Raw genomic sequence first — 26,212 nt, forward strand, 5'->3', positions numbered from 1 at the left:
TCCTTCAATACAGAAGCCATCTGCTGGATATGATGCCTTCTTTGTACGTTTTGTATACTTTATTTTTCCCTCCATTGCCTATCCAGTACTTTTGATTCTGCTGTTATATTTCTAAAAACAAAATAGGGAAATGTTAACATACTCATCTGTAGCCATTTAATTTGAGGAAAGATATGTGAAATATGACTGATTTGAATAACATATTATTTTGAGTAACACAATTTTGCTTCTGTGAAATAGCAGGTGTTTGTATACTGCAATATTCAAAGTCAACTAAAATTCTCCAACTTCCTTATAATTTTGAGATTCATAGCAGCTTGAACCCTGCTGACTATTTCAACCTGAGCTTGCCAAATCATGTCAGTATTTCAAAGAGACAGTGGACCTTTTGGAAAGTACATATTGCTAGGGAGAGGTGGGCGATATATTCTTAAACTATCTCCAATATTGATGTGAATTTTCCAGTTTGATCAAAAAAGCCCTACAGTCTTCTAATTGTAACTTCATTGTTGAGCATTGGTCTCTGTTTTGTCTTTTCTTCAAATTCACTGAACTCTAAGGCAAATTTTGCCTACATTTTTCTAAGACATCCCAGAACAAGTGGCAATTTGGTTGATAATGATGTTATTTTAGATTACAAAATTATTTCTATAGAAACATTATAAGAATACTATTTTTTTAGTTTTGTTTTATTGTTATTTTTGAGACAGCGTCTGGCTGTGTTGCTCAGGCTGGAGTGCAGAGGCTCCATCTCCTCTCACCGTAACTTCTACCTTCCGCACTCAAGTGATTCTTCCATTCTAGCCTCCTAAGTAGCTGGGACAACAGGCATCTGCCACAACGCCCAGCTAATTTCTATTTTTTGGTTTTTGTTTTGTTTTGTTTTGAGTGGAGTTTTGATCTTGTTGCCCCGGCTGGAGTGCAGTGGTGTGATCTCAGCTCATGCAACCTCCACCTCCCTGGTTCAAGTGATTCTCCTGCCTCAGCATCCCAAGTAGCTGGGACTACCGGCATCCACCACCACACGTGGCTAATTTTTGTATTTTTAGTTAGAGACAGGTTTTCACCATGTTGCCCAGGCTAGTCTCAAACTCCTGGGTTCAAGCAATCTGCCCCCCTCAGCCTCACAAAGTTCTGGGGGATTACAGGCATGAGCCAGTCCTGGCCAAGAATGCTATTTTAAATACAACTGAAATAGCCATGTGCATCTATGGTTTGCCTCTGGGTAAATAGATTTAGGTATAAAGGTCTAGTTAAGAAGAGAACTAACTGTTTTTTTGAGTGCTCACATCATATTATTTTACTATACTTCTTAAATGTATGTTACCTTATTTAATCCTCTTAAGATTTAGCTACTGCTCTCCCTATTACACAAAGATCATAATAGCTAGCATTTATTGAGCACTTACTCTGTACCGTGCACTGTGGTAAGAGCTTTATGTGTGCTATCTTTGTTATAGTCTCATTGAGAGGTATGATATTATCCCTGTAAAGAATTGAATTTCTGGAGATTTTAAGTAACTTGCCCAAGTAGTCCTACTTTTCTAGGGATCAACCTTCACGAGATAATCAAGCTCATGTCTGATTCCCAAGGCCATATTCTTTCCTCTATGTGACTGCTTCTCTTTTTGTAACATACCAGTGCTTGTTTTAAAATAGAAATTACTTTAGATAATTTAATAATTTAGTATCGTAGATATTCCCTCAAATCTTTAAAGCTCCGTGTTTGGGTTTTCCATGGCATGACACCACATTCCCCAATGTGTATATGCATTCCATTTTGAGAAGCTGAGCAGGTCAATATAGTTCTTCCAAAGCTTGCAGTGTATTAATAGCAGTTGTGCAAGGAATTATGTCAAATTGACTAAACTGCTATCCTGTGTACCCCTGAATTGCTTTGGTGAAAATGCTCTAATGATTGGGAGTGTCTGTTCAGTCCCTCTTACACCTCAGAGATAAACCTGCCAACTCAGGTGACAATTAATCTGTACAATGTGATGAAGATAATTCAGGATGTTGATGTTTAGCGAGTCCTGTTCAGCTCACATCACACATTTTTTCCTTCTAAGGTCAAGAGTGTTTTCGATGTTGACAGTGGTAATTTAGCTCTGAGCTGAACTACTATTAAATTGTCTATATAGAGGCAAAGAAGTTCAGACTTTCTGTTCTACATCACCATGTCACCTCTGTGCTTCATGTTTTCCTGTGAGTGGCCCACATTTTCTTGTGAAATTACACATTTTCTCTCACTGTCAGAAAGAGAGAAAGAGAATTTCATTTTGTAATAATGCCAGAACACATGTGTGTGCTTCCACTAGCACACTGTAATTCTGGGACTTGGGAATGGTCCAGTCCGGCGATATGCTTGTCTCTTGTATTTATACATACAGATTTGTTCTGCTGGTCATGTGCCAGGCTCTTTGTGCATGTTTTCCCCTTTCCACCTAGTGTAAATGTTTCTGTAATCTTAATATGCACTACCGCTAGTCACTTCACACTCTAGAAGCAGAAGTGAATGAGTATTGCTTACTAAACATTGCTGTTTTGTATAGATCTTTCTTTATTTGTAAGTCACAGAAAATTATTGTTCACGGAAGGTGACTCAAGAATCTTTCACCTGGTAGGAAGTAGAAATCTGATAAAGTTTAGTTGTTACATAACCCTGTTTTGTCAAAAAAAAAATGTGTTTTGAGTTGATTAGTATCACATTAACATTTGTAAACTGCTGGTCCTTTTAACTAGTGTTAAATTAAGAAAAATTTTCCATTAAGCAGAATTTCTAAATAATTGTCTTAATTGGATCTTGTAAAGAGAAATTTTAAGCCACCAGCACTTGGACTGACTAGATAGCCCATTGCTTTGATGCCTGGCCAATTTTTCCTCCATCTGTGAGTCAGCTTAAGTATGCCTACTCTTTTTCCAACCTCCCCTGACTCACTCGTGCAGAACAGAGGCCCTGCTCTCTGTTTTCCCCTTATGTCCCTACTGTGCACTTGTGTAACAAGAGCCCTTTTAAGTATGATCTTCAGTTTGATAAGGGCCTGCCTCTGGAGTTGGCATGATGTTCCACCATGTATAAGAGTAGGAATTACCTCAGTTTATCTTTTCCTATCCAGTGTTGCACACAATGCCAGGCATATAGTAGGTACTCTAGTCTAAATACACAGTAAGGAATGGGTGGAAGCATGAGTTTGTCTTTAAGCTATAAAGTTAGTTTTTAAATAACGTAATGATTCTTGGTAGTGAACTTCTGGAACATGCCTACAATGTAATAGCATGAACTGTGAAGCCAGATAGCTTCTGTGTGATTCCCAACTTTGCCAGATCAAGCTTCTGTACCTGAGCAAGGCACTTAACCTCTCTGTGCCTCGGTTTCTTCTTTTGTAAAACCAGGATTATAATAGTATTTTAGGGCTTTTTATGAGAATGTAATGTGACCATACATCTAAAGTACTTAGAATAGCACCTGATGCAAACTAAGTTGCTCTATAATGTTTCTGTTCTTACGATATAACCTACAAGGAAAAAGTAGAATTGCAGTGTGCTGTGACAACAGGCCCCTGAAAAAATGTGTTTTTGTAAGTGGAGAAGATGAATGGAAACTTAATTATGCTTAGCAAATTCCCATGGTCTTCCGCTCTGAGAGGATGTCTTTGTTAATGCTCTCGTTGTTAAGAGTGTCTTCGGGAATGGAAAGCTGAGGTCACAGTGAGACCTCACTGATGTTGCTAATGGAGCCTAGTGGTTTCATCTGGTGGGACATGGCAGTGTCATGGAGCCATCATTTGACTCATCTAATTGTGAATTATTGTGAGAGAGAAACAGGAATTAGGGTAACTGTAGACTTCTGTCCCAACCAGGAAGGGGGTGCTGTTATAAATACATTGAAACAGTGGGCATAGACAGAGCAGTTTCAGGAAAATCACAATTACTTAGAAGAACATTTTAGACTTTTCAGTACATATATGACCTAGTTCACTTAAGAAGCTTTCTGAGATACACTACCTTTGATGTGCATCGTTACCTTGAAATTGCTTTAAGAAGATAAATGGGTCATTTATCCCTCTTCTGTTTAGTTTCATTCATTAGTACAGAATGTGAACTACACGGTTGAGTTTAGGTCTCACTGCTTTCCCCAGTCTTAGTGTCCAATGAGTGGGCCTGGGAAAAAGAGCTGATTCCTTTCCCCCATGGTAGACTGGAAAGCAGTGGAAGCAAGAGAGGATGACATGAATTAAGAAGTTACTTTTTCTTTAATCTGAATGTTTAACCACTTCCCCTGAATTGAATTCCATTTTTCTGATAGAGAATTGCAACCGGTCGTGTTTGGTTAACCCAGATCTTTGGATTTACAACTGAAAAAATAAAATAAAAAGAAACGTACTCAGATCAGTGATTTTTCATGGCTGTTTATCTTTACGGTGTCAGAACCGGACTAGAACTTAGGTTTCTGTTATTAAATCCAATGCTATCTTCAGTACACTGGTAAATCATCAGAGAATTTAGTATCTAAATAAATTAAACCTCTATGTTCTTTATAGCTGAAACTTCATATATATACATTATATATATGTGTATATATAGTATATTAGAGAATTATTTACATCTGGTTTCATCCTCTTACAAGAGCATTTGGATTTGAGAGCAGTAAGTGGCACTCTGCCAGTGACAAATGGAAGCACTGTGATTGCCTTCCCATCATCCGCTACCTTTTATGGTGTCAAGGGATTTCTAGCTCTCCTTTGTGACCCAGCTGCAAAACAGCTGTTGGTTAGGCTCCTGCCTTTCCACTCTCACAAGACAGTGTTCCTTACCATCCCCACAGGGTTTAAACTTCTGCAGTACAAGTGTCAACTCCGTTCTGTGAGCTCAGGCCTCCCCTTTGGGAGCCAAACAGCATAGCACTTCTCATGTTTTCACTAAGTAGTTTGGAAGAAATGATCCAGTGAATGCTTATAGTGCTGGTGATAACAAATGAGAAACACCCATTGTACTTACAGCCACGCTGAATGGTTGGAGTCATGGCTAATAGCTAATATTTCAGGGTTTTTTAATTGCAGTGATTCCCTAAGTGGAGATCACATTGACCACTTTATCCATCTAAAGTAAAGTTTCGTATTGGAAACCTGTTTTTCATGAACTTTTGGTGCCATCTTATGGATCACAGAATGCTAATAAAATTTGCATTTTTTTTTTTTCCTTATGGAGAGGAGTTGTTACCAATGATGGCAGTGGCATGAAGCTATGAGGATCACTCAGGTCTCAAGATTTAGTCAGATCTACCACGGAAACTATGCCATCCATCATTTGAGCAACAACATTTCATAAAGAGAGCATGCATTTAAGGAAAGTGTTTTGAATGTTTGCTTTTGCAAGATGTTTAGCATTCTTCATGCATCTTTGACCACCTACTATGCATCTGGTCCTTGGATAAGTGTTGATTAAACAATTCTACTAAATTGGTTTACAATGAGCAAAAGAGATTACAAATGGCAATTAGAGTACATATGGTAAGTGTCACAACCAAAGTAGGAATCAAGTGTTGTTAGAGCACCCAGGAAGAATAAGACTCAGCTTAAAGAATTCTGGGCAGGCTTAATTTAGTCGTGGCCATAGTTGGCAAGTTATCTAAGACAAATAGATTTTTGGGTTATTTCCTCTTCTAGTTTTAAACTAAACTAACAACAACAACAACAAAAAAAAAACCATGCACATTAATTTTTATGCCCCCTTGTCATTTATGTTTTATGTTCTTTTAAAACAACCCTGATTGTGTCTCCTTGCCTTCTGCTGACACCGTTGCTCCTCTTTCCTTCACAACTAGGTATGTTGGCAATTGTCTGTAATTGTTCTCTCTGTTTTCTTACCCACAGCTTCCCAAATAACACCCACTTCTTCTGGCTTCCATACCTGTTAAACATACCTTCCTGCAGTTACCAGTGATCATGTTATGAAATCTAGTGGATGTTTTTCAGCATTAGATACAATTGACTTCTGCTATTTTCTTGAGACTGTATTTCACTTTACTGTCAACCTCTTGATTCAGCCTAGTAAACTACACCCTTGACATCTCAGGTATCTCAAAAGGGGCCAATCTCAACAGTTCTCAAAACTAAGCTTATAATCCTACCCACTAAACTTGGCTCCCTTCCATTATTTACTATCTTCCCTTTGGTTTTGGTCCAAAAACGTAGGGGGTCACTCTTGCTACTCCATTGCCCTAGTTGCATTATCTCTGTTCTATCCATGTTATTCTGTCTCTTTTGTATAAATCTGTCTCATGTCAGTCCACTAATCTTGCTTTCATTGTCACCTGTCTACTTACCTTCTGTTCCCATTCCACTTTCTTATCCTTAGTACCCTCAGAGTGATACTCACAAAACAGCGGCTAATATTTTACTATCTTACTATGACCAATATGCCAGGTGTGCCCTGCTCTTCCCTGCATTTGTGTATGGTTCACCTTCACTCCTCTCTCCCTCACTCACCCTGGGCTTCACGCAGTGTTTTTGTTTTTCTGCCACAGATATTTACCTTTGCTGTGCCTCCACTTAGAATACTTTCATTTCTGCTTCAATTAGTTAATCATACACATATTTTGATTTTTAGATCAAGCATCAATTATTTTGGAAACCTTCCTTGAGTACTTCCACTAAATTAGACCAACTGTTATAGGTCAAATGGCCATCAATTGTGTTCATCACACTCTTAGCACCTAAAGTTTTTCGTGCCTCAACAGGGCAGGAGTTGTGTCTGCTCCTAATCACTGTTTTCATTCTAGGGCTCAACACAGCACTGGGAACATGGTAGGTGCCCAACAAATATTCATTGGAATGAAAGGAATCAATGAATACATTTAATGTATTGTGGAAATTTCGTTGTTTTAATTAAAAGCAGACACTTTGGTTTGTAATTCAGAGGTAAATTCTATGCATAATTCTAAAGTCTGAGAACAGCACATTTTAATATCTAGAAGGATTTTCATAATTTAAAAATGAAATTTTAGGATATACTTGTATTTATGTGTAACTTTACTGTAAATTTGATTCAAACATAGTTTCTACTTACTTCACCTTAGCTTCCTCAGATGTTTTAATGAAATATCTGAATACTTTTTTCATCAGCTGAGATTATGAATGGATAACGCTTATGATAAGATGTTGGTTTTAACTCTACTTTGAGCTTAGTGTCATGACACAGTATAGCGACCTAAGTAATTTTCTCAGGTGGAGCTTAAGTTGTGGTTGTGCCTATCAAATTATCTCCACTGAAATGTTACTATAGTATGTGTGGGTGACCCCTTTAATTTACAAGGAAAATATACAAGTGAACAGATGTAGAAAGTAAATTAAAATGGTAACATTATAGGAAATCTGAGTAAGGTAAACGCCTTCATTTATGTAATATTTATAGAAGTCAACCATGTTGTGTTTATACCTTAAAATCTAACTTTTTTTACTCATAATGTCAAATCTGTGTAGAAAACAACAGTTCAATTTGAATTCTAAGAATCTCAGATATTTAAATATATATTTATGAAAGGTGAGTTACTTATGATTTGAAATGGTTATTTAAAATGATCCTGTATGTTTACTTGTTATAATGCTTTTTATATTTTTAATTGAAAACATTAAAATGTAAGTAGATGAGTTTTTTGCTGTTGCTTTTCCCATTTCCCCCCCTTCTTGGGATTCTTGCAAGTCTTCTTCTTTTACTTTCTTCTCATTGCAAGGTATCAGATTTCCAGTATTCTTATGTCTTGCCAATTCTCGGTCTATGGCACCCTATCTAGTTGGTGTTTCTGAATTTCTTCTATACTCTTTTATCCTATCTTCTCAATCACACAGAACTCTTATCACTCCACTACACATGCACCTTCCTATCAACATTTGCTTTCATACAGTCTTTCCCATGTGAATAAATGGTACCTGCATTCACCTATGTACAGCAAGTGAAAATTTCTGAATTCAGATTAGACGGGCATAGTGGTGTGTACCTGTAGTTCTAGCAACTTGGGAAGCTGAGTCAGGAGGGTCACTTGAACCCTGACTTTTAAGGTTGCAGTGAGCTATGATCATGCCCCTACACTCCAGCCAAGGCAACAGAGTGAGACCCCATCTGTAATTTTTTTTTTTTTTTTTTAAAGTGGAGCCATCTTTGACTCTTCTTTTTCCGTTATATCCACACCTGATCCACTGGCCACTTGTCTTTGAAAGAGATCCTGGAATCTACTCATTTCTCAGTTCCACTGCTATCACTTTTATTTAAGCTGTGGAGTATTAACGTTCTAAGAGGTCTCCCTACAGACAGTTTTCTACCCAAAATCTAGAGTGTTTTCTAAAATTTATAAGTGAGACCATATTGTGCATCTATTTCAAATCCTTCATGATGTTCCTTCCTCATCAAAAGACACACCAGGGGCCAATTCAGCAGCATATACACTAAAAGTGAAAGGACACAGAAAAGATTTCATGGCTCCTGTACAAGGACGTCACATAAATTCGTGAAGCGTTCCATATTTGCACAGTTCCCAGAGGCTGTTTGACCCTTTCTTGGTTAACACCTAAGAAAACAATATGAGTAAAAGCAATCTGTGGCATTCAAATTGAAACGAATTTTCACTACCAAAAAAAAAAAAAAAAAAAAAAAAAGAAGAAGAAAAGAAAAAAGACAACTCAGGAAGGGGAACATCACACACAGGGGCCTATCATGGGGAGGGGGGAGGGGGGAGGGATTGCATTGGGAGTTATACCTGATGTAAATGACAAGTTGATGGGTGCAGCACACCAACATGGCACAAGTATACATATGTAACAAACCTGCACGTTATGCACATGTACCCTACAACTTAAAGTATAATAATAATAAATAAATTAAAAAAAAAAAAAAAAAGACAAAGAAATTGTGTGTTCCTTGCAGAACCCAGTAGGCCCTGCACAATCTGGTCCCTCCTGTCATACTCCTGACTCACAATTTTTTTTTTTTTTTTTTTGAGACAGAGTCTCACGCTGTTGCCCAGGCTGGAGTGCAGTGGCGCTATCTCGGCTCACTGCAAGCTCCGCCTCCCGGGTTCCCGCCATTCTCCTGCCTCAGCCTCCTGAGTAGCTGGGACTACAGGCGCCCGCCACCGCGCCCGGCTAATTTTTTGTATTTTTAGTAGAGACGGGGTTTCACTGTGGTCTCGATCTCCTGACCTTGTGATCCGCCCGCCTCGGCCTCCCAAAGTGCTGGGATTACAGGCTTGAGCCACCGCGCCCGGCAACTCACAATTTTTATGGGATTTGTTCAACTGCTGCCATGATGTTTTCCTTTACAGGCCCCAAAACTCGAAATGTGCCAGATATTTGCATGCCCTGCCTACTCCCTTAAGTCACTCTTCCAATATCACTAAAGGCTTCCTTTGTCACTTTATCACACATAACCATCCCCACCCCGTCCAGTTGTGCATTGCTCTCTTCCGCATTCTTTTTCACACAACACTTAAGACTGACAGTGTTACCTACTCATGTGTAAACTAAAGATTCCACCACTAAAATGTGAGCTGCACCAGGGAAGGCACTTTGTCTCGATTACCAAGGCCTGGAACCTAGCCTATCACATAGCAGGAACTTAAACCATTTTTATAGAGTGAAACATCACATCTCTGAAGCCTTCTCTTTCATTTCTCAGTACTTAGATGTACTGTGGTCTTCAGGCACTTATTTTGACCAATAGCATAGTGCATTTTTTTTTAACAGTCTACACTAGATGTGTTCTCTCCTCGTCAGTATCGAAAGATCCAGTGACTAATCTTTTTATTCACCTTTGAAATCCCTACAGTAAAATGAGCCAATTTTACTGATGGTACGATTAAGAAAATGTTATTAGGTTATAAACTATAATTTACAGCCCGCGTATTTCATTTAGCACTGAATCTTGAAGAACTTTTGTGGTTTAAATAATTTTCTACACAATCATTTTAATAGAAACTTTGTATTTCATTGAAATGATTTTTGGTTAATCAAGTTCATGGTGGTGGACATTGAGTTTGTATAAACAGTATTACAATAAAAATGAATAACAACTTCTTTGTATTTACAGGTATTTTCTTAGAACAAATGCATAGAAATAGAATCAGTTGGCTAGTGTGTCTGTGATTTAATGCTTTTCATATGTGTCAAATTTCCCCCAGGATGGTTTTGTTACATATTACTGTATTTTAACAATGTGTCATATGAACACCTGTTTTTATGAACCCTCAGGAATATTGAATTCTCTCTTTATTTGCGAAATTTTTTGATAGATGAATAACATCTCCTTGTATCAATTTACATTTTAGGTAAACCGAATACATGTTTCTTTAGAAATTCTGACCATTATTTTTTGGTATTTGCAAACTATTCGTATGTGCCCTTTGCTCATGTAACGTATCTGGCTCCCATGCCGGAAAGGCAGCTGAGTGTGATGATCCACTTCTTTATCTTGGAGTGAAGCTCAGTCTGCTGCAGTCTTTTATTCCCACTTGGTCAGCCATTTAATTTCAGCCAGTTTTGTGACCTCCTCCTTTCCCAGGGGTTAACCTAAATGTGGGAGGCATAATGGTGCTCACAAAGCTGGGAAGGAGGCTGTCCTGGCCATCTGATCTGAGCTACCACCACCTTAAAGCCTGATGGCTCTGCAGTGGCACTGGGGATGGGCTTCAGGGAAGATTTGCTCAGGAGTCCAGCCTTGTTCTGGGCATACCAAGGAAATCATTCCTCCCTTGTGAGGTCTCCTCACTGAATCTGGATGTTGTCCTTGAACAGTGTGCAGCATTCACTTTGACCTCTAGCTGCCCTTGGTGTCACTTGATATAATTTTTCAATCAGCTTAGGTCCTATGACACTATAAGTATCTTTCAGCCAGCCTCTACTTTAGGATGTTTAGGAAAAGAGGGCACAGAAGACCAGACATTTATGGAAAGTGGGACTTGAATGATAATTAAGGGAGGACAAACATTAATATCAGTTAACTGTTCAGCCAGATCATTGCTGTATCAGGTAGCTTTATTCTGTAATTTCTATTTATGATGTTTATAGAATATTTATTATATTTTAAAAGCTTTCCAGAAGACGTACTAAGCTAGCCCTAAGAAAATGAAACTCATGGTCACATTTTGGGTATCTGACAATTTGATGGGGAAATATTTTGTAATATGCAGATAAACTAATCATGAAAGTTACCACTGCCCTGTCCCTTTACTTTGCCTCTTATTAAGGTTAGCTCTGACTCATAGTATATAACATTGGGGAGAGGCCATTACACTTAAATGGTTTTATATAAATCATCTTGTTTTGTAAGAATAAGTTGAACTGTTAGGGGTTTTTTTCATGGTTTCTCTTTTTGTTTGAGGAGGAAACACGTTTTTATCCTGAAAATGTATCACATGAAAATACTGTGATGCTTAAAAAGACTCAGATACAAGAAGCTGGGAAGGGTGTGTGTGTGGTAGTGAGAGGGAGAGATGGAAGGTTTGTTAATGGGCACAAACATTAGATAGAAGAAAAAAGTTGTAATGTTCTATAGCAGAATATGGTGATTGTACTTAACACCAATGTATTGTATGTTCAGACTGCTAGAAGAGAGGATTTGAAATGTTTTCAGCATATAGAAATCATAAATATTTATACTCAAGGTGATGGACACCCCACCTCAACACACTCTGACTTGGTCATTATACGGAATATCACATGTAACAGAATGTCACATGTAATACATAAATATGTGCAAATACCTGTATCAATAAAATTTTTAAAAACATTTTTTAAACTATCAAATAATGTTCCTTTTATTTGTAAATTATGGTCATCACAAATTTTTACACTCATTTAACTATAATGCATTGTTAAACATATTTTTCAAACTGCACATAAGTTTTTGGACCTGTTTTTTCAGCTGCTTCCCTTTCATATTTGTTATTTGTATAGAGATAACATTTGAAAGTGAAATGAAAATATGATTTGCATTGGTTGTGAAAAATAACAGACACTCATAATTTTAAGAAATTCCCAAAGAGTAAACACCAGACATATGGAAGTGGCTGCTAGAACACACTACTTAAGAGACTGTTTCTTCCCCAGACTTGCAGCAGCCTCTAAATAAAGAGTAGGGCCACTGAAATGAAGTTCTCTGGTTTGTTCTTGATTTTGTTCTAGTTGGTATTCCTACTGATGCTGAAGGTATAGGTAATCACCAGCTAAGATATAAATATTTGTTTGAGAATGTGAGCTAGTTCGGAAGAATTATTTTTATCATTTTAGAAACCTTAGCTGATATGACATTTTCCAGATATGAAATGGAGAAGTTCCTACTTTGTTCACAGCTCTGTAATTTACTACTAACATGTGAACATCAATAACTGAGTAGGAACTATAAGCTATTAAGTTATATAAATAAAATAGGGCCATGCATGGTGGCTCATACCTCTAATCCCACTTTGGGAGACCAAGGCAGCTGGATCACTTGAGACCAGGAGTTCAAGACTAGCCTGGCCAACATGGTGAAAACCCATGTCTACTTTAAAATACAAAAATTAACTGGGTGTGGTGGTGCACGCTGTAGTCCCAGCTTCTCCAGAGGCCGGGACGTGAGAATGGCTTGAACCCAGGAGACAGAGGTTGCAGTAAACTGAGATCACACCACTGCACTCCAGCCTGGGTGACAGAGTGAGACTCTTGGGACTCTGTCTCATTGAAAAAATAAAAAAAGAAAAAGAAAAGAAATCATAGTAGCCTGTTTATATGTTGACTGGTTATTGTATTTACAGAATACTTGGATGGCTATAGAAGAAAAGGTAAAGATTTGTGTTAGTTTATAGAACAAGATTAATGCACTAATTACATTTGGGGAAAAAAGTGTATATATACATATATTTATACATAAATGTATTATATATATTTACATATAAATGTATTATATATTTACCATATAACTGTATTATATATTCATATTTATGTATAGTAGAAAAAAACTGTTTTTTCCTATTATGCTCTCAACTTAGAACACTTCTAACACAAGTGTCAGTGCAAGAATTCCCCACAAACCAATCATCAGAGTTACCACAAACCAAGCCGTTGTCCAGCAGACACCAACAGGATGCCCTGCTATTAAATTCTGACACTAACCAGAGTTAGTGCAGACCTCACAGTTAAGGACTCAGTCTCACAAAACTGCTGCCCCACTTTAGGTGCCAATCCAAGTTGTAGGTTTCCAGGTTGTCCACAACTTCTATACAACACGACTACAAATTGGAGGTTCCCATGACCCTCTTCCCGGGTCCAGTTTGCTAGTGTGACTCACAGATCCCAGGAAAACAGATGACTTACTATTGCCAAATTATTACAAAGGATATTTTAAAGGAGACGATTGAACAGCCAGATAAAGAGATACACAGGAGGAGGTTTGGAAACATCCTTAGCATAGGAACTTCTGTCCTGGTGGAATTGAGGTGTGCCACCCTACTGGGGTATAGACATGTTCTTATTCATCAGTACAGAAGCTTTCCAAATCCTGTAATTCAGGGATATTTATGGAGGCTTCTTCATGCAGGCCTAATAAATTATTAACTCAGCCTCCATCCCTTCTCCTCTTCCCAGAGAATAGTGGGAAGGGTGGAGCTGAAAATTCCAAGTTTCTAATCATGGCTTGATCTTCCTGGTGACCAGCCCCCATCCAGGAGCCTATCAAGATTTGCCTCATAAGAACAAAAGACACCTCTATTCCCTAGGAAATTTCGAAGAATTAGAAGCTGTGTATCAGGAAACTAGGGTAAAAGACCAAATATTAGAGCAAAAGATTATCCTAGCACCCCTATAGCTCAAGAAACTATAAGGATGTTAGAAGTTCTGTACCAGGAATTGGGGATGAAGACCAAAATACACATATTTCCTATTATAAATTGAAATACTAAAATTTACATATTTAAATATATAAAAAATATGTATTTACATAAACACTCAAAGTCGTATTCATAATGCAATGCAACAATGAAAGGGCTTGGTGCCTTCAGGTGTCATTTGGTAAAATATTTCTGAGTTGTGGTTATCAAGACACACTAGAGAGTTGGTAATTGATGTAATAAATAACTTGTCACTAAAGATAAGGGACAAATGTCTGAGTATAGTTTACTCTTTAAAAACAAAACAATTTAAGCTGAAGCCATAATAGTCTAATTATCTCTTACATTTAATATTCCTCCCTGCTTTCAGGGAAGTTTTAGAAATAATTGAAGGACTGTGTGTGTGTGTATGACAATATGTGTGTGTTTTTATATTGTGTATTTTGTAGTTAGATAAACCATTGATCAGTCATTGGGAGAAATGCTGCTTGCCTTGTACATCCACTCAGCCGGGCACCTGAGCTAAACAGTAGTAGTGGCATCCAGTTTAGTTAAGAAAACACAATGAGTTAGCTTAATACTGATCCCATGATACAGATTAGACTAAACAAACTTTACTGAATATTTCTCTTACATTTCTATGTTTTATTGATGCCAATCAGAGTGGACCTGACCAGGCACTTTCCTAATTGGGATGGTGTGTTTTTTTTTTTTCCGTGAGTTTAATAAATATTGGTTGTCTTTAATACTCAATACAGTCCCTTTTTCTTCATTTCCGAACCAGTACTTGTGTTCAGACATGTCAGCCAGTAAACAAAATGAGGAATAATGCTTGTTTGTGCAGAATGCTGACATAATCTAAAAGACACAAGGAAAAGTTTGGTGAGAAATGACTTTTTCTTCACTTTAACTGCCAACCATCTAGAACAATAACAGTTGAAATAGTAAATTTGATTAAACATAATATTACCTCTTCTTCCTCATGCTTCCCTCCTACAAACCAGCAACCTTTATCCCTGGTTGGCTTTTAATTTTATATACAGCAAGTCCTCACTTAATGTAGTTGATATATTCTTGGACACTGCAACTTTAATAAAGCAAAAGGATGAACAGCAGGTCCTTGAAATAGCATTGTTTTATTTGATGTTGTTTTGTTATAATGCTGATGAGGAAAAAAAAAAGTGATTTCATCATATGTCATTTCACTTGAAGTTGCTATTTTCCAAGAACAGATTGACCACATTAAGTGAGGGCTTACTGTACTCTCCTGAGAACTGTCTTTTCCTCTTTATCATTTGGTACTTGGCTAAATAAATAGTAGTCAAATCAGAAAGATGGATTTTTGTGTGATGGTACAATGTCTCCCCCTAGAAAGAATGTTCTGGCCTTCAATGTGTTTATTTTGCATCTAGGAAAGCGTGAGACTCATTGCATTTAAACATTTGATCTACTGAGCAACAAGAGGGTACTGTCCTCTGAGTTTTGCTGCATGTTTTAAAAATCTCATAATATTGTTTTGCCAATGGACTATACAGAGAGATTTTTACTACCCTGTTTGCTGTGGCATTGATAAAAGAGCCAGTTCCTTCTTTTCTGTTCTTAAAACTTAAGTGGAAGCTTCCTTTTTAAATCTTTGCATATGACATTTGTATAGACAGTGCTTTACTGATGATAGCTTTCATTTTACATCTTTTTTCTTAAAGTATCATTTTTTGCAAGTTCTTTGTATATTGCTTTCCAGTGATGATTTTGTCAGATGACCTTGTGTTTTGGGGGCTATATATAAAACTAAATACATTATTTGTCATTTATAACTCTGCATTTTTTGCATACTATCAAATATATGTGTGTGTGTATATATATAAAGTAGCAGTTAACATTTATTACAAACATATACGTAGGTAGTATAATAGTTAATTTACATGTATCATATCAGATAAATCAGAAATCCTAGGAGATAGGTTTTATTATTATCCTTTTGAAAAATTAAGACTATTTTAGAGTAGTTTTAGGTTATTAAAAATTGAGCAGAAAGTACAGAGTGTTCCCATAAACCTCCTCACCTTCCAACAACCCCAGATATACAGTTTCCCCTATTATGATCAACTTACTTTGGTGTGGTAGATTTGTTACAGTTGATGAGTGAATTACAGTCTACAGTTGATATTGCAGTTCACTCTTTGTGTTGAGTATTCTGTGAATTTGGACAAGTGCTTAATGGCATGTACCTACCATTATAGTATCAGATGAAATAGTTGCATTACCCTAAAAATCGCATGCTCTGCCTGTCCTCTTTATTTCTTTCTTTTTTTTTTGTATTAAATAAATTACAGTTACGAGATGAAATAATTTTCCAAGGGTCACATAGCTAAACAAGTATGGGAGCTGTTCTGCTTCACTAGAATCTGTGCTCCTAGTTTATACATTTGGCTGCCTGATTTGTTACAGTTACTAAATCATTTAGGGAAACTTAATTGGTAAGATTCTTGCTAATTCTTCTTATCTGTAACTTTATGAAAGTGTATGTATAGGAAACATTCTGTCTGTGCTTTCCTTTGAAGTTAAAATATTGGGGGAAACATTGCAGGGAATTTAAAAATTTTTAATTATAGGTATTTGACAAGATTTGCGATTTAAGGAGGAGTTACTGAATAGAGTAGCATTACTGAATTGATAGAAAAAATGAGGAAGTCAGTTGTCTGACCCTTTGCTTATCACTAGCTATAGGTGTTAGAGACAGTAGGCTATGTCCTAGCTACTTGAGTAATGAGTTAATGAAGGACATAGCAACAGTAAGTTTATTTTTTAAACGAGGGAATGAACAAAAGGAGAGGGAGTATGGAGAAAAGAGTCAAAGCTGCCTAGCATGTAGCACAAGTTGTCCAACCCGCAGCCTGCAGGCAGCATGCAGCCCAGGACAGCTTTGAACACAGCCCAACACAAATTCATAAACTTTCTTAAAACTTTATGAGAGTTATGCATGAACCTTTAAAAAAAAACTGATCAGCTATCATTAGTGTTAGTGTACTTTATGTGGGTACAATTCTTCTTCTTCCAATGTGACCGAGGAAAGCCAAAAGATTAGACACCCCTAATGTAGCATATTAGGTTAATTATATACCTCTAACAGTTTTAAAAATATACGCAAAGTAAGAAAAAAACATTGCCTGAAGTTTATGTAGGTAGAGAGTATATAAATTAGGAACAGGCAGATGAGGTCATTTGTCTTTACCGTGGTCTGTGGCTTTGGGCACCACCCAGTGCCTTTACTACCCTTCACAAGTCACTGTACATCTTCATCCCAACCATGCCAAACAAGATAGAACTGTTCCAGGAAAGTGCTGCTTAGGGTTGTTCTCCTGTCTTGTGCCATCCCTCTGTGTTATAGTGGAGGTAACTGTGGTTCAGAGGCGATAACTAGGTGAAGAATGTATACTTTTAGAATCTGTTTCCCCTGTAGTAGTCTTTAATGAAAAGTCAATTTGTTGTATGTAAACATTTTCCCATTTTTTGCTTTATCTTGTGCATATGATGGTAATATTTACTTAAAACTACAACAAAGAAGGTGACCTAGCTTTAGATTAAATCCTGAATTAGCAGAATTTTAGTCCTGAATGAGGGCAGCGAGGATAAATAGTAGCTACTTGAGATTCACCAAATTGTGACTTCTTTTCTTCATAAAGGATGACAAAATCTCCTCAAAATTTAAAATGGCCGCAGTTCTTTACAAAGAAAAAGAAGGAATGAAGAGGAAACAAAGGGAGAAAATAAAATAGAAAATGACAATAATGTTTCTTTGAAACTGTCTTGTCTTTCTGGTTTCCATGAAACTTTTTTTTTTTTTTTTTTTTTTTACCTTGTCTTTTGCTTTCCTGGCCTGATGTTTTTGGTAGGCCATTCTTATCTTCTGTTATATATTCTTCATGCCTTCTAGGGCTCAGACCTCAGTGTTCTCTCTCAACACTTTTCCCTTGATCATCCTCATTTAGATAAAAACAAAATGTTGTTTGTTTGTTTTTTTTCTTTCCTATGATGATTACCAAGTAGACATTTGGCTGCTTCAGTTAGGCACAGGCAGTGAAGAATCCCTCATGATCTGTTGCTGAATCATCCATTTTCTTTGTTTTTCAAGGGTCGTAAGAGTGAGGCTGAAAAGCTCTTCTTGAAGGCTATTGAGCTGGATCCCACCAAAGGAAACTGTTACATGCATTATGGTGAGTGGTTGATAGCTTTTTTCCACGTCCCCCACATTTACTATTAATGTTGATACGAAATCTAGCTTTTGCTGGTAAAGAACATCTTAAGAGGAGATGGACTTTGTTATTGCAGATTTAGCCTCGTGCTATATTCCTACCTTCTCATTCAAATCAGTCCTATTAAAGGGGCTGTGTATTCTATTTTCCTTTAGTAATTTTAATAGGATTTTAACAGGGATGGCATTGCACAGTTGTTTTTTTCAAGTTCAGTGTGGAGTTTAAATGAGATCTCATCAGGAAAGCATCTAGCTCCTTGCCTTATGCATAGTTTATAATAAAACATTTGCTTCTCTTCATTCTAAACGATAATGTATTCCTCACTGAGCATGTCATTTTGAAGTTTTAGAAGTTTACATTTTGACCTCAAAAATCTTACTTTTTGGAAGATATGGATGTACACCAGCCTGTAAATCCCAAATATTGAGGCCGAGGATAAGCTGTAGAGGGTGCAAAGGATGGCTGTCTCATTTCGTTGAGCCTTGGCCTTAATCAGTCTAGAATGAGGTTACATAACAACTCTGTCACACTCTGCTTTGTCATTAGTAGTGAGTCATGTGTTTAGTGAGGCGAAGTATATAGCTGGTTTGATACTGTGTAAGATGTGCTTATTTCTGCCAGATTTGCAGTTGGAATTTCTTTTAGGGAGCCAAAATGCCTTTACTTTAGCTGATCCCTTGGGGGGAAAAAGTGTTTTTTTTGATCACTGTTGGCTTTGATGTATTAGTAACTATCAAGTAGTAAACTTAAAAGTGGACAGAAATTAAATATAAGGAAATAAAGCTAATATACTAGTAGAATAATTCCGTCTCCTAGCTTCTAGCTAGTAAAAATAAATCAGTGACAGGCTGCAAGTGTAGAAGAATGGAAATAATAAAATAATAGAGATAGTCAAACAACCACAAATTCATTTTTTAATTTATGTTATTGTGTGTCTGTGTTTACAAACCTAGGGTTGCAGTGCATTATCTTTCCAGCATTAATGCAGGATGGTACAACTCCTGATTTTGTTTCACAACGCAGTTGTAATGCCATGTTAAAATAGTAGTCAACTAAGTTAAGTTTGCTACAGAATTTATTTTTATTTTTATAGGTTTTCCTATATGAAGTACTTCAGGATTTTCTTATGTCTAGTATTTTTGGGTACCTCAACTGTACATGAAAGTAGTTCCATGGTGATTTTTCCTGAGTGCTAAAAGGGCTGCCTATCATTGCATGTTATAAAATAGAAGTTTGTTTGTTTTTTTTTCACTATCTACTGCCTGCATTTCATTTGCCTCATAATAATTGTACTACTGCATCTTCTAAACTTGTTTCCTATAATATTATAGACTATATTATAGATAGGTTTTTCACAATCAGTTTCTTCAAACTGTATCATTGCTCCATTTGAATTGCAATTTCACTATTTTATTAATCTTAAATGTTGTCCCTCTTATTAATCTGGTTATATCCATCCTCTATCTTATAAAAAAAATTATTGTGAGCTTTACATGACATCACGCTCCTAATATATTTTTTCCAGTTGTGATAGTAGTGGGTATTTCTCCCACGAGAAATTTTTGGATTTAGTTGAACAGAAAGTTCTACAACCTTTTTTTTTTTTTTTTTTTTTTTTTTTTTTTTTAATTTTTTGAGATGGAATTTCACTCTTGTTGCCCAGGCTGGAGTGCAATGGTGCTATCTCGGCTCACTGCAACCTCCACCTCCTAGGTTCAAGCGATTCTCCTGCCTCAGCCTCCTGAGTAGCTGGTATTACAGACACCCGCCAGCTTGCCCAGCTAATTTATTTATTTTTTTTGTATTTTTAGTAGAGATGGGGTTTCACCATGTTGGCCAGGCTAGTCTTAAAACTCCTGACCTCTGGTGATCCACCTGCCTTGGCCTCCCAAAATTCTGGGGTTAGAGGCATGAGCCACCTCGCCCAGCCTACAAACTTTTTATTTTATACGGTATTTAGAAAGCAGTGATAGCAAATGTCTTTAAATGCATGTGTAAAAACTGATTCTTCTTAGTACCCTTGGATTAAGTATTTTTGAGACACATACATTATAAGGAGTATTTTATTTTCTAAAGGAGGAATGACTATATAATTCAATATAATTTTATGAAATATAATGTTAGGTATTTTATGAAATTTTGTAAGTTTCAATATTTTTTCCTACTTTGGAATTGGTAATAGAAAGAACTCAAAATGAGGTTCCAACAAGGAGTAATAGTTAGGGCAAAATAATCTACAAACAGATGGGAAGGCCATAATTGAGTGCATGATATTCTTTGCTCATTGTGCTCAGATTATAAACCATGAAAATTTAAGGGAATCTTAATGATTTTCATTTAGAGGAATCTATTTCAAAGGATTGAATTTTAGAACTGGAACTGTAAAGTTCTGTTAAAATTATATAATATAACCGGTCTGTTGAACAAATAAGTAGATTGAAACCTAGAGAAATGAAATTGACTTACTCAAGTTAATTACAGGTAACTTTTGGATTCCTTGACTACTGTCATGCTTTTTCTTCCATAAAATATATTCTGAGCTCGGGCACGGTGGCTCATTCCTGCAATCCCAGCACTTTGGGAGGCTGACACGGGCAGATCACTAGGTCAGGAGTTCAAGAACAGCCTGGCCAACATGGAGAAACCCCATCTCTACTAAAAATGCAAAAACTAGCTGGGCGTGGTGGCGCATACCTGTAATCCTAGCTACTCAGGAGGCTGAGGCAGGAGAATCACTCGAAGCCGGGAGGCAGAAGTTGAGTGAGCTGAGATCACACCACTGCACTCCAGCCTGGGTGAGACAGCAAGACTCTGTCTCAAAAAAATAAAAAAAATAAAAAAAGAAAGAAAGAAAGAAAAAAAAAGTGTATATATATATAAAATATATTCTGTTTTGTTTGGGGTTTTTGTGGTTTTATTTTTTGTTTGTTTCCTTTTTTTCCCCCCAAATATTGGCAAATAGAGACGTAGGTAGATATTTTCAATCAATAGGCCCTGCTGTGCACAGTTTTAGAACTCAAATTCATATGTCATGACTTATTTTACAGTTAATGAGAATGTTTTTTAGTAATTTTAATATTTATACAGTGTATCTACTATGTGCAACCTCACTGTTCTGTGTTCAGAAAGAAAGTAATGCTCTATAGGAAATAAACAGGATGATGTCACTTTTAGAAGGTGATGAGTAGGAAGTTGGATACTCCTTGAGACAAGGTAGTCAGATAAAGCATTTTTGAGAATATGATATTTGAAATCTCTATGTTAATCCAACTATTAAAGAGCCAGGTTCATACAGAAGAAAGAGAAAGTTAAAAGGTATAAGACAATATTAAGCTTGTGTTCACAGCAGAGAGAAAAAAAAGCTAATGTGACTGGAACACATTGAACCAGGTAGGAAAATGGGAGGAAAGGAGGCCACAGAGGAATCAGAGGTAGAGCCCATAGGGACTTGGAGACTGAGCTAAGGAGTTTTGCATTTTATTGTAAGTGTACTGGAAGGGCCCATGTGGAGAAGACAGGACTAGAGAAAGGTCAGAATAGAACAAGGGAAACTCTGTAGATAGTTGTTGCAATGTTTTCATCAAGAGATGATGGTGGTTTGGACTTGGAAGTAGTTGTGGGAATGTAAATATTTATACTGAAATTATATGTTTACTTCCTTTAGAAGATTTTAACATAAGAGTAGAGATGGTGTGTTTTCCATTTTTGTATCATCAATATATCTACTATATTGCTGTTTATACAGTAATGTGCAATGTGTATTGAGCTCAGTGAGGAATATTCTCCATTCTAGAATTGGATCCGGATTACAAAATTGCCTGAAAGGATGTTCTATTTGAATTTTATGTCTTGTTTAAGGAAATACATACTATGATTCTTGTATTAGTTTCTTGCCAACTTGCTGGTTATATATATTCTTAGATTGTTATGCCAACAGATTGAATGAATAATAACACTTCCTCAGCTTAAAAATAAATGTTTAAATGAAATATATGTGTTTTGAGTCTTTTAAAAATGCTTTTGCAAATGCCAATGAAAATGCCAGAGTTTGAGTGAATTTTGTATGGGAAATCCACTCTCTTGTGTGATTTTGTATTTCTGATTTGCTTGTTAGTGAATTTCCAAGTGATTTGGAAAATATATCCAGTTGGGATTAGACAGAAGGAATTATAGGATTTATATTTGCTGCAGTGGTGATTAGAAGGCAGTGTTTTAAAATGCTATCAGTTACTTGTATTTTTGTATCCACTAGTTTTGTTTGGGGGAAGGGATTGAATTGCAGATTGTCTTTTTTTTTCGATTGGCTTGCAAGAAAGAAAGCTAGGCAGGTTTATACAGTTGGTTCAGTGAGTTGGTTAAAGGTTGTGCTGTGTGGTACCTATAGTCCTCTGGGATTCAGATTTCTCATTTGTAAAGTGAAGGATTGACATGGACTCCAAAAATGTTTTCTAGTACTCCGATTTCTTGTCGTTTGTAACATATACCCAATTTCTTACAGCTCTTTTATCAAAATTTTAAGGAATGTGTAGAAAATAGGTTTCAAACTATGGTATTAGTAATAATACAACACTGTGTATTTGTATGTTGTCAAGTATTCCCATGTCCAAGTGAGGCAAATAATATAAAGTCTTTATTGAATTCAGTTTATAAATCTCAAAGGTGAGGATTTGGTGCCTTGGTGTCTCATGTAGGCCTGTAATTCAAGGGATTCTTTGAATTCTCCTGTGCCCTCCAAAAGAATGAAGATCAAGACGAGAAGTCTCTCTTTAAAAATTACTAGAAAAACCATTGTTTCAGATAGAATACATTATAAATTTTTTCTGTAGGTGCATAGTAGTAAATTTGGTGTCGCTTGAAACAATTTAAATCAATGAACTTTTGTTACAAGGTACCTACTGCATATAAATTCTGGCACATGGGGAATTCATGAAATATTAAGGACTGATGTTTGAAAAGTTAAAAGGGAGGAGATTGTAATACTATTGAAAAAAAGTACTCTTATGTACAACTCAGACAGTTTCTTCTTTTTCTGCCTTCCTATTAACAGTGAGTTTCTAAAAAGCTATGGCCTCATTGTATTTGTTATTGATATGGTGACGTAGTTCATTTCCAAGGGTTCAGCTGTGTAGTGATGAGTCCTAAACCTCTTACTTGTAACCTCCTGCTCAGTATTTATCCAGCACTATACTAGATATAGGGACACAGCAGAGAGTAAGACCAGCTCTAGAGGATCTTACAAACTGGGAAGGAGGTACAAATTGTAAAAATAATAGTTTAATTAGTTTTTTTTTTTAATTTATTTATTATTATTATACTTTAAGTTCTAGGGTACATGTGCATAACGTGCAGGTTTGTTACATATGTATACTTGTGCCATGTTGGTGTGCTGCACCCATCAACTCGTCAGCACCATCAACTCGTCATTTACATCAGGTATAACTCCCAATGCAATCCCTCCCCCCTCCCCCCTCCCCATGATAGGCCCCGGTGTGTGATGTTCCCCTTCCCGAGTCCAAGTGATCTCATTGTTCAGTTCCCACCTATGAGTGAGAACATGCGGTGTTTGGTTTTCTGTTCTTGTGATAGTTTGCTAAGAATGATGGTTTCCAGCTGCATCCATGTCCCTACAAAGGACGCAAACTCATCCTTTTTGATGGCTGCATAGTATTCCATGGTGTATATGTGCCACATTTTCTTAATCCAATGTGTCACTGATGGACATTTGGGTTGATTCCAAGTCTTTGCTATTGTGAATAGTGCCGCAATAAACATACGTGTGCATGTGTCTTTATAGCAGCATAATTTATAATCCTTTGGGTATATACCCAGTAATGGGATGGCTGGGTCATATGGTACATCTAGTTCTAGATCCTTGAGGAATCGCCATACTGTTTTCCATAATGGTTGAACTAGTTTACAATCCCACCAACAGTGTAAAACTGTTCCTATTTCTCCACATCCTCTCCAGCACCTCTTGTTTCCTGACTTTTTAATGATCGCCATTCTAACTGGTGTGAGATGGTATCTCATTGTGGTTTTGATTTGCATTTCTCTGATGGCCAGTGATGATGAACATTTTTTCATGTGTCTTTTGGCTGTATGAATGTCTTCTTTTGAGAAATGTCTGTTCATATCCTTTGCCCACTTTTTGATGGGGTTGTTTGTTTTTTTCTTGTAAATTTGTTTGAGTTCTTTGTAGGTTCTGGATATTAGCCCTTTGTCAGATGAGTAGATTGAAAAAATTTTCTCCCATTCTGTAGGTTGCCTGTTCACTCTGATGGTAGTTTCTTTTGCTGTGCAGAAGCTCTTTAGTTTAATGAGATCCCATTTGTCAATTTTGGCTTTTGCTGCCGTTGCTTTTGGTGTTTTAGACATGAAGTCTTTGCCCGTGTCTATGTCCTGAATGGTACTACCTAGGTTTTCCTCTAGGATTTTTATGGTATTAGGTCCAACATTTAAGTCTCTAATCCATCTTGAATTAATTTTCATATAAGGAGTAAGGAAAGGATCCAGTTTTAGCTTTCTACTTATGGCTAGCCAATTTTCCCAGCACCATTTATTAAATAGGGAATCCTTTCCCCATTTCTTGTTTCTCTCAGGTTTGTCAAAGATCAGATGGCTGTAGATGTGTGGTATTATTTCTGAGGACTCTGTTCTGTTCCATTGGTCTATATCTCTGTTTTGGTACCAGTACCATGCTGTTTTGGACACTGTAGCCTTGTAGTATAGTTTGAAGTCAGGTAGCGTGATGCCTCCAGCTTTGTTCTTTTGACTTAGGATTGTCTTGGAGATGCGGGCTCTTTTTTGGTTCCATATGAACTTTAAAGCAGTTTTTTCCAATTCTGTGAAGAAACTCATTGGTAGCTTGATGGGGATGGCATTGAATCTATAAATTACCTTGGGCAGTATGGCCATTTTCACGATATTGATTCTTCCTATCCATGAGCATGGTATGTTCTTCCATTTGTTTGTGTCCTCTTTTATTTCACTGAGCAGTGGTTTGTAGTTCTCCTTGAAGAGGTCCTTTACATCCCTTGTAAGTTGGATTCCTAGGTATTTTATTCTCTTTGAAGCAATTGTGAATGGAAGTTCATTCCTGATTTGGCTCTCTGTTTGTCTGTTACTGGTGTATAAGAATGCTTGTGATTTTTGCACATTAATTTTGTATCCTGAGACTTTGCTGAAGTTGCTTATCAGCTTAAGGAGATTTTGGGCTGAGATGATGGGGTTTTCTAAATATACAATCATGTCATCTGCAAACAGGGACAATTTGACTTCTTCTTTTCCTAACTGAATACCCTTGATCTTTCTCTTGCCTAATTGCCCTAGCCAGAACTTCCAACACTATGTTGAATAGGAGTGGTGAGAGAGGGCATCCCTGTCTTGTGCCAGTTTTCAAAGGGAATTTTTCCAGTTTTTGCCCATTCAGTATGATATTGGCTGTGGGTTTGTCATAAATAGCTCTTATTATTTTGAGGTACGTTCCATCAATACCAAATTTATTGAGCGTTTTTAGCATGAAGGGCTGTTGAATTTTGTCAAAAGCCTTTTCTGCATCTATTGAGATAATCATGTGGTTCTTGTCTTTGGTTCTGTTTATATGCTGGATTATGTTTATTGATTTGCGAATGTTGAACCAGCCTTGCATCCCAGGGATGAAGCCCACTTGATCATGGTGGATAAGCTTTTTGATGTGTTGCTGAATCCGGTTTGCCAGTATTTTATTGAGGATTTTTGCATCGATGTTCATCAGCGATATTGGTCTAAAATTCTCTTTTTTTGTTGTGTCTCTGCCAGGCTTTGGTATCAGGATGATGTTGGCCTCATAAAATGAGTTAGGGAGGATTCCCTCTTTTTCTATTGATTGGAATAGTTTCAGAAGGAATGGTACCAACTCCTCCTTGTACCTCTGGTAGAATTCAGCTGTGAATCCATCTGGTCCTGGACTTTTTTTGGTTGGTAGGCTATTAATTATTGCCTCAATTTCAGAGCCTGCTATTGGTCTATTCAGGGATTCAACTTCTTCCTGGTTTAGTCTTGGAAGACTGTAAGTGTCCAGGAAATTATCCATTTCTTCTAGATTTTCCAGTTTATTTGCGTAGAG

The 26,212-nt window shown here is 36.9% G+C and overlaps 1 protein-coding gene and 1 non-coding gene across 3 annotated transcripts in view; both read left to right on the forward strand.

The window, feature by feature from the left end:
* Positions 1-26,212, forward strand: part of TMTC2 (transmembrane O-mannosyltransferase targeting cadherins 2) — a 459,067-nt gene that overhangs the window by 323,997 nt on the left and 108,858 nt on the right. For both annotated transcript variants that reach the window (XM_050748326.1, XM_050748327.1), the window contains exon 9: positions 17,988-18,069. In XM_050748326.1, the coding sequence (XP_050604283.1) occupies positions 17,988-18,069 (82 nt within the window). The remainder of the gene's footprint in view (positions 1-17,987; positions 18,070-26,212) is intronic.
* On the forward strand, positions 8,419-8,523 carry LOC126931868 (U6 spliceosomal RNA). The gene has a single exon (XR_007717977.1). It is a non-coding gene; the product is annotated as a U6 spliceosomal RNA (small nuclear RNA).

Source organism: Macaca thibetana, chromosome 11 (genome assembly GCF_024542745.1).
Source record: "Macaca thibetana thibetana isolate TM-01 chromosome 11, ASM2454274v1, whole genome shotgun sequence".
Lineage (NCBI taxonomy): Eukaryota > Metazoa > Chordata > Mammalia > Primates > Cercopithecidae > Macaca > Macaca thibetana.